The 9,794-nt window shown below is 44.7% G+C and overlaps 1 protein-coding gene across 1 annotated transcript; it reads right to left on the reverse strand.

Annotated features, from left to right (window-relative positions):
- Positions 1-5,341: 5,341 nt before the first annotated feature.
- On the reverse strand, positions 5,342-6,280 carry LOC123348737 (olfactory receptor 4M1-like). Its single transcript, XM_044986354.1, has one exon. It carries the CDS (start codon positions 6,278-6,280, stop codon positions 5,342-5,344), a length of 939 nt encoding a protein of 312 aa, XP_044842289.1.
- Between the last annotated feature and the right edge of the window lie 3,514 nt (positions 6,281-9,794).

Raw genomic sequence — 9,794 nt, forward strand, 5'->3', positions numbered from 1 at the left:
CCACAAAATTCTGCCCCCACAGAGCACGCCCAGGGACTGGCCTCCAGAGATGAGCTAGCCACAGCAACATTGAGCTGGAGGGTCCCACCACAGCCGAGATGTGAGCTACAGCACCGTAGTTGCATCAGGACCAAGATGCTTCCACACACGCCCACCAGCAGATATTTCAGTGCTTTGGGAATGTTTCTGGTTGTTCCACATAGCTGCCTAAGGGGGTTAGGTGCCAGCTGAGCAGGGTTTCTTCAGGATCTCACGAGGCCTAAATGTGAGATGTAGGCTTTTAAGCTGGCAGCTGGGTGATGTTTGTGGTGATATCCCCATGGGAATTGAGGCTCTGTTTCCTCGCAGCTGTGCCTGACATAACTCAGCCAAAAAAATCTCTAACAAGGGAGCTTCTACCAGCTGGTCAGGAGATCCTGAAACCCCATGGTCAGAGTCATCCGGGTGTGACACATGAGGTGCAATATCCAGCACTGAGAAGGAGGACTAAAGATAGGTGGGCTGCTCAGCATGGCAGAGGAGACACTGGGAGCTGCAGAAGAACCCAAGGATGTTCCAGCAGGAATTAGGTGTTCAACTCCCTCATTGCAAAAGCTGATGGCTCTGAGCAGGGAAGGAGAAGATCCCTGTTAGGAGAAAGCCACTGGCCCCTGTGTGTCTCCTCTGGTCATCCTGGTATCCTGCTTTGGAGGTGGGAATTAAAAGATCCAGTCCCCCCACTCCAATTATTGATCCCTGCTGGAACAGCTTCAACAGGAGACATTCCCACACCAGGTTATCCCATAGCCCAGTGGTGTAGCTGGGCTGCTATAAAGCAAGAGACCCAGCTTCCTTTTCCTTCTTCACACCTTGGAGATGACGGATTTGAACCTGGGGCTTTCACATTTTGGTTCGGGTTACATAAGAACGGCCATACCGGGTCAGACCAAAGGTCCATCTAGCCCAGTATCTGTCTACCGACAGTGGCCAATGCCAGGTGCCCCAGAGGGAGTGAAGCTAACAGGCAATGATCAAGTGATCTCTCTCCTGCCATCCATCTCCATCCTCTGATGAACAGAGGCTAGGGACACCATTCTTACCCATCCTAGCTAATAGCCATTTATGGACTTAGCCACCATGAATTTATCCAGTCCCCTTTTAAACGCTGTTATAGTCCTAGCCTTCACAACCTCCTCAGGTAAGGAGTTCCACAAGTTGACTGTGCGCTGCCTGAAGAAGAACTTCCTTTTATTTGTTTTAAACCTGCTGCATATTAATTTCATTTGGTGACCCCTAGTTCTTGTATTATGGGAATAAGTAAATAACTTTTCCTTATCCACTTTCTCAACATCACTCATGATTTTATATACCTCTATCATATCCCCCCTTAGTCTTCTCTTTTCCAAGCTGAAGAGTCCTAGCCTCTTTAATCTTTCCTCGTATGGGACCCTCTCTAAACCCCTAATCATTTTAGTTGCCCTTTTCTCAACCTTTTCTAGTGCTAGAATATCTTTTTTGAGGTGAGGAGACCACATCTGTACACAGTATTCGAGATGTGGGCGTACCATGGATTTATATAAGGACAATAATATATTCTCAGTCATATTTTCTATCCCCTTTTTAATGATTCCTAACATCCTGTTTGCTTTTTTGACCGCCTCTGCACACTGCGTGGACATCTTCAGAGAACTATCCACGATGACTCCAAGATCTTTTTCCTGACTCGTTGTAGCTAAATTAGCCCCCATCATATTGTATGTATAGTTGGGGTTATTTTTTCCAATGTGCATTACTTTACATTTATCCACATTAAATTTCATTTGCCATTTTGTTGCCCAATCACTTAGTTTTGTGAGATCTTTTTGAAGTTCTTCACAATCTGCTTTGGTCTTAACTATCTTGAGTAGTTTAGTATCATCTGCAGATTTTGCCACCTCACTGTTTACCCCTTTCTCCAGATCATTTATGAATAAATTGAATAGGATTGGTCCGAGGACTGACCCTAGGGGAACACCACTAGTTACCCCTCTCCATTCTGAGAATTTACCATTAATTCCTACCCTTTGTTTCCTGTCCTTTAACCAGTTCTCAATCCATGAAAGGACCTTCCCTTTTATCCCATGACAGCTTAATTTACGTAAGAGCCTTTGGTGAGGGACCTTGTCAAAGGCTTTCTGGAAATCTAAGTACACTATGCCTACCGGATCCCCCTTGTCCACATGTTTGTTGACCCCTTCAAAGAACTCTAATAGATTAGTAAGACACGATTTCCCTTTACAGAAACCATGTTGACTGTTGCTCAACAGTTTATGTTTTTCTATGTGTCTGGCAATTTTATTCTTAACTATTGTTTCGACTAATTTGCCTGGTACCGACATTAGACTTACCGGTCTGTAATTGCCGGGATCACCTCTAGAGCCCTTTTTAAATATTGGCGTTACATTAGCTAACTTCCAGTCATTGGGTACCGAAGCCAATTTAAAGGACAGGTTACAAACCTTAGTTGAATGAAATATTTCCACCTACCCTCCCCCTGCATATGGGATTTTTTGCAGCCCAACTTTTCCAATTAATTTAATTTATTCTGAAATTTTTCAACTCGATTTGGGTTGACCCAATTCTTTCCCCTCCAGTTTTTTCCAAACTGCCAGTGAACTGAAAAATCAGCGATTCATCCAGTTCAAGTAGCCGCCGGGCAAGCTGATGCCAGTCTACCTACATGCATGCAAAGTGCCCACCACAAAAAACAACATAATATTGGTTTGGTATGGGCAGCACCCGATAAAATGGAGGTCCTGATCTCAGTCAGGATCTGTGCAGCACCTGGCACAATGGGGGCCCTGATCTCAGTCAGAGGTTATGCAGCACCTGGCACAATGGCGGTGCTGATCTTTAGTTGCTTCTTTAGCTGGTGTTCTACAAGAAAGAATGATTTTAATGGAACTTGGGAAGTTTACTCCAGCTGAGTATCTGATCCTTTATCTATCACAGTCGTTTGCAACCTTTTTTCATGTGTGGAAAATTATGGTGGTGCAGACCCCTTTGGAAATCTGAGACATGGGCTGCCCTCCGGGGGTCCGTGAACCACAGGTTGAAAACCAGTGATATATTGTATCTGTGATGGTAAAGTGAAAGCCATGTAAAGGAGATGGATGGTCCAATCTCATTAAAATTACTGGGAACTGGGCAGCCACATTCCTAGGTGGCTTTGAAAATCTGACTCCTGGGGGCAGAGTTAAGGCTGTTAGTGCAACATTTTCCTGAACTGTGAGTCTTTAATTGTGCAACCTTCATGTTCTCTTAATGCCAGTCCTATGTTTTAAGCAGGGATATTTGAGAAGGAAAAGAATAATAAGAAGCAACTTTGCTCTCTGGGGCTTTGAAACCTTGCTAGAAATTGGCACATGAGGCAGAGGTTACATTTGAGGTTACATGAGGTTACATTTGAAGGGATAAGTTTTATTTGCTTATAAATAGTTCCATATTGACAGTTCTTTGCTCACCTCTGTCAGCCCACACCATGCTCTTGATGAAATTCTCATGCACCAACCTTCACAACTGATGTAAACTCTGTAATTACTCAAAAAATACTTCAGAAATAATCTAGAGTATCTCACATATAATAAACAATCACATCTAATGAACAGTTCCTTTATAAATACTGCAGAGCTACTCCCCAGTTATGATAAAATTATTACATTGTTATTACTCTATAGATACTACAGAGTTACAACAAAATTACTATGTAGATAACTCTATATTATGTGTGGCGCAACTCTGTAGTAACCATGTAATGTCTATGGAATAAATATATACTAACCTTGTAGGACATGTGAAGTAATTCTTTTATATCTGTGGAGCAATCCTATAGTAAATAAGTAGTACCTTAGGGAAAAATGTGTGTAATGACTATGTAGAATCTATGTAGTGAATTTATAAAGTCTGTTTAAGAACTGTATGGCAAATCAGTATTATCTACTGTGACAAAGTTCCTCCTCTACCTTGGTGGGTCCTGTGCTTATTGGCGGATTTGTTCGCCTTACAGATTCACCATGTGGGTTGGGAAACAGCCCAGAGACCTTCCCCTCTGGTAGAAACCACAGTCCAGGTCAATTCCTCCTGTGTCTGATCAGGAGTTGGGAGGTTTAGGGAGAACCCGGGCCCACCCTCTACTCCGAGTTCCAGCCCAGGGCCCTGTGGACTGCAGCTGTCTATAGTGCCTCCTGTAACAGCTGCATGACAGCTACAACTCCCTGGGCTAATTCCCCATGGCCTCCTCCAAACACTTTCTTTATCCTCACCACAAGACCTTTCTCCTGGTGCCTGATAATGCTTGTACTCCTCAGGCTTCCAGCAATATGTCTTCTCACTCTCAGCTCCTCATGCCTCTTGCTCCCAGCTCCTTGCATGCACGCCACAAACTGAAGTGAGGTCCTTTTAAAACTCAGGTGCCCTGATTAGCTAGCCTGTCCTAATTTATTCTAGCAGTTTCTTAATTGGCTCAAGGTGTCTTAATTATCCCGCCTGTCTTAATTGGGTCTAGCAGGTTCCTGATTACTCTAGTGCAGCCCCTGCTCTGGTCACTCAGGGAACAGAAAACTACTCATCCAGTGACCAGTATATTTGCCCTCTACCAGACTCCTATACCCCACTGGTTTGGGTCTGTCACACTACATAGATGTGACAGAGTCATTACAATGTTACTCCATGAATATTGCAGGTTTACTCCATGGATATGAAAGAATAAATCCTTAGGGTACTACTTTATTTCTATATAGATACTACAGAATTACCCTGTAGATACTACAGTTATCCGACAAATACTGTAGACTTATTCAACATTTACTGCAGAATTACTCAATAGCTTATTCAGAATTACTCTATAGTTACTCTGGACTTACTACTGAGGTCCTCCACAGACACAGTAGAGTTACTCTATATGTACAGCAGAATTACTACAAAATTAGTTCACATATGCCACACTGTTACTAAAAAGTTAATCCTTTGACATGGACATTTAGTTTATAGGTATCACTGTATTAGCACATAGACATTAAAGAGTTACCTCAACATTGCTCTGTAGATATTACAGAGTTACTCCTCAGATACTTCAGAATTACTCCACAATTACTCTATAGATACTTCAGATGTGCTCCATTGTAACTCCCTTGATCCTACCTCATTACTCCAGCATTACTCTGGTGTAATTGAATGCAGATTCTGGCCTCTCAAATTGATAAACTTGTATAAATTCACTAGTTCAGAGGGCAAAGGGGACCGCAATGATAATCTAGTCAGACACAAGCCAGATAAATTCTCTGAAATAATTCCAAATCCTGCACTTTTTTATTTCTACTTCCTTTTATTTCCTTTGGCAGAGCCCGTGTCTTACCAGCAGCCTCTTCATGGCACTGATGATCTCCTTGTTCCTGAGTGTGTAGATGATGGGGTTCATGAGGGGGAAGACCACGGTGTGGAACACGTACACCACCTTGTCCAGGGAGAAGCTACGGAAGGGCCGGCAGTAGATGTAGATGGCTGGGCTGAACATGATGAAGACGATGATGATGTGAGTGACACAGGTGGAGGCCGCCTTGCTTGTCCCCTTTGAGGGGTCGCCTGCACGCAGCCGGACCAGCAGGGCCCCATAGGAGATGAGCAAGAGGAAGAAGCACATCAAGATGGCCAGGCCACTGTTGAAGAACATGAAGAACTCCAGCATGTAGACGTCAGTGCAGGCCAGCTTGATCACCTGGCTGATGTCACAGAAGAAATTGTCCAGCTCATTGGGGCCACAGAATGGGACCTGGATGATCAACACCACCTGCAGGATAGAGTGCATGAAGCCCATGGCCCAAGAAGCCCCCACCAGGGCACAGCAGACCTCCCTGCTCATCATGTTGGCATAGCGCAGGGGATGGCAGATGGCCACATACCTATCAAAGGCCATGCCTATGAGCAGGAAGACCTCAGATGCTCCCACGAAGTGGATGAAGAAGATCTGGGCCATGCAGCCCCCATAGGAGATCGTCTTGCGGCGGGAGAAGAAGTCAGCCAGCATCTTTGGGGGGGTGACGGAGCAGTAGCAGATATCCAGGAAGGCCAGGTTGGCCAGGAAGAAATACATGGGGGAGCCCAGGTGAGGGTCGCTCCGGATGGTGAGGATGATGAGGATATTGGCTGGGAGGATCATGGAGTAGAAGATGAGGAACAAGACGAAGAGGAAGAGCTGGATCTCCTGGGTCTGGGATAGCCCTAGCAGCACAAACTCTATCACCCCTGTGCTGTTTCCACGCTCCATCCCTGTAACACACCCACATGGTACATTGTCATTGCTACAATTGTAGATCCAAGCAGTTAGCCAAAAAATCAGAGTTCCAGTTAGGAGGGGAATTTGGTGATGAAGTCAATAATTTCTTTGATGCCATACTGCATAGTTACAGAAAACATATAAATCCTGTTTCCCTGAACACAGGAAGAACCAAACAACAGGACAGAGTGTCTTTGATCACTGCTCAAATTCTCTTTCAGCCAGCACCCCAGCCTGAAACTTTGCTCAGTCTTCCGGCTTCTTTCACCTTCAATCTCTCTGTCCTGTTCCTCACCCAGACACCCCCCCTTACCCGAACAATACCCAGCAAAGCCATCCACCCACATAATTCCCATTCCTGGATGGACTCACATTTGCCTTTTTTTGTCTCTCACACCTATCCTAAATGAGGGGCAGCAGTTATGCCCCAGCCACCGATTCCTAGAGTCCAACACCAGAAGGGATCCTTGTGATAGCTGGACCTTCTGTATTAGGCTTGGAAAGGTGAGATTTTTATCAAGCAATGTTGGCTGAGGTCGGTTTCACCAAGCACACATGCAATCGGACGACGGAATATTTCCATCCATAATAATCCAAATTTACAAGGCAAAGTAAGAAAAATGCTGCTTAAGAATTTCTTAGTGTTTGACTTAAGGACATTTACTTTGTGCATTTTGACATGGGATTTGACCATTTGTATTTAAGTGGTTATAAAGCTTGAATGTTTTGAATCTCAGCATCTCCTGTCATGAGATAATTATTGTCCCTGTTGTTTGATTCCCTCCGAATTTCCGGTGTGAAAACGTGTATTGCTAAACATCCAAAAAGGGGCTTAAAATAAACATCGATATTGACCATCTAGATAATAAAAATGGACTTTTGCTGAGCCTGTATATAACACGGGCTGTGGGAGGCCCCTGGGTTCATGCTGGTTTGAATTTGAGGAAAAACAGCCCCACTTGATTGACATTGACCCCCAACATAATTATAGTTTATTATTTGTATTGGAGGCGGGCGTTTGACTGAGTATCGCAAAACATTCTGGCAAAAGCTAGCACTAGCGGAATCAATAGAGCCCACGTTAAATGCATTGATGGCTAATGGAGAGATTGTAATGAGTAGTCGTCACTGGTGATTCCTCATCCAGTGAGGTGTTTTTTCCAGTGGAGTACTGCAGGGATCGGATCTAGGTCTGCAGCTATTCAACTGCTTTACCAGCGATAGGGAAGTGAATATAAAATCACTGGTGATCGAAGGCAGGTGACACCACGAGTGGCAGAGTGGTAAATAGTGCTGGGACAGTCACACGGAGTGAGCCGGGTTGGTTGGTGTTTGAGTTCAGAGACATGCAAAGTGACACATGCCTACAGAACGGGGGACTGTGTCCTGGCAATTAGAGTCAGAGAAGGACTGACGGCTCAGAGCAGACAAGCAACTCACTATGATGTACAAACAGGGCAGTGGTGAGCAGGAACCCAGCACTGTACCTGGCACTGGTGAGAGCGATACTGGAATCCTACACCCAGCACTGGGGTGCACGTTTTCAAAGGATGCTGGCAAATTGGAGGGGCAGGGGGCAATAAGAACTGCAAAAATAATCCGAGGGCTGGAGAAAAAGTCTGGCAGTGAGAGATTCAAAGAGCTCAATCTTTTTAGCGTCTCAGAAAACACATTGAGTGGTGACTTGCTAATGGGATATAACGACATTCCCGGGGAGAAAATACCAGACACTGAAGGGCTCTGTAGTCTAGCAGAGAAAGGCAGAACAAGAACTAATGACGGATGCTAACTGCAGACAAGCTCAATATAGGAATAAGGTACCAATTTCTAACAGTGAGTTTGGTGAATCATTAGAATGAACTCCCAAGGGGAAGAGGTGGATTGTTCATCTTTCAGTGTCTTCAGATCCAGACCCTTTTGGAAGATGCTTTAGTCAGACATAAGTGATGGGGTTTAATATGGGGCCAGCTGGGTGAAATCCGCTGGTCTGGATTATAAAGGAGGTCTGACTGAATGGTCTAGCAGTTGTTTCTGGCCTTTAAAGTTATGAATCTAAGAATCTATGAATGTCTGAATTATGCTAACATCCAGGGTTTACTGAGGTCAGATCTTCAAGTATGCTGGGTGCTGCACAGACCCTGACTGAGATCAGATCCCCATTGTGCCAGGTGCTGCCAGATCCAGACTGAGATCAGGGCCTCCTAGAGTGACCAGATGTCCCGATTTTATAGGGATAGTCCCAATTTTGAGGTCTTTTTTTTATATAGGCTCCTATTAACCCCCACCTCCATCCTAATTTTTCACATTTACTGTCTGGTCACGCTAGGGCCTCCCCAATTATTGATACATTTTATTATATATGTGTTTATAAATTCATGTACGTGTCCATTTGCTTATTTGTTTCTTCCTTATTTCTCTCTACATTCCTTCATTTATTTACCTGTCCATTTATTTATGTTCTTCTCTCATTTCTCCCTGATGGCCACCACATCTTGCTTCAGTCACGGCTGTAATAGAAAGGGTACCTTAGACATAAGCCCTTGCATCAGAGACCTGGTGTGAGGCTTGAAGCCTGAACTAAAGTGGTGGCTAAGCCTTGCCAATATAAAGCAAAGATAGCAAAAGTCAGGCTGTGAGCATACGGCCGGCTCTGTCTGTGTGCCGGCTCACAGAACGTGGCAAGAACAGAGCTGGGACTGCAAAAATACACATATTCCTAAGAAGTGCTAGATACAAGACACTCATGCAAATACATTCCAGAAGTGTGGTACCAGAACACCCTGATACCCAGTATGGTACAAACACCCCACCCCCCAAAGATAACAAGAACACACTGACCCCTGCTAAAGATAAGGTCAGGATGACAGTGTGATGACTAGAGATGTTTTGACTGAACCAACATGTACAAGGTAGAGGGTCATAACTAATCACCTCAGACAGGGGTAACGGACCACGTCAGAGGGTGGTAACTGACTACATCCGAGGGGTAATACATAACTTGTTTATATTGATGTATAAAATGGAGTCTCAGAGGAAGTGTCTCTGGCTGGCCTTGGGGATAGCGGAAAGTCTCGCCACTGACTGAGCTGGTCCATTGTGATGGGCAGAAATGTGCTAATGGTTCTGTAGAGTGTACGGGGTACTAGAACTGTGCTTCATGAATAATAAAGCAGGCCGGGAGTCTTTGCTAATAAATGGGTCTGTGGTTATTGGGCAGTTTGTCCAGAGCTTGCTGGACGGGCGATCTGGCCAGAGCCAGTGCAGCACGCAGCAAGAACACACATGCAGCCATTATCTGAAAACACTGGTGACCCCGACTGCTGATCTGGTAAGTAAGCGAGCTGCTCTTGCTAAGAACCATGATCTAACACGGCAGAAAGCTACGTGCTAGGGAACCCTCTTAGCCCCTCCCCGAAAATCCCCATAGCATTTGATAAGGTCTGGACATGCTGGGTTGCCAGCATAGGACGTCCATATGAATTTATAAAATATTGTGGGGAAGAAA

The sequence above is a fragment of the Mauremys mutica genome, chromosome 13 (genome assembly GCF_020497125.1).
Source record: "Mauremys mutica isolate MM-2020 ecotype Southern chromosome 13, ASM2049712v1, whole genome shotgun sequence".
NCBI classification, from domain to species: domain Eukaryota; kingdom Metazoa; phylum Chordata; order Testudines; family Geoemydidae; genus Mauremys; species Mauremys mutica.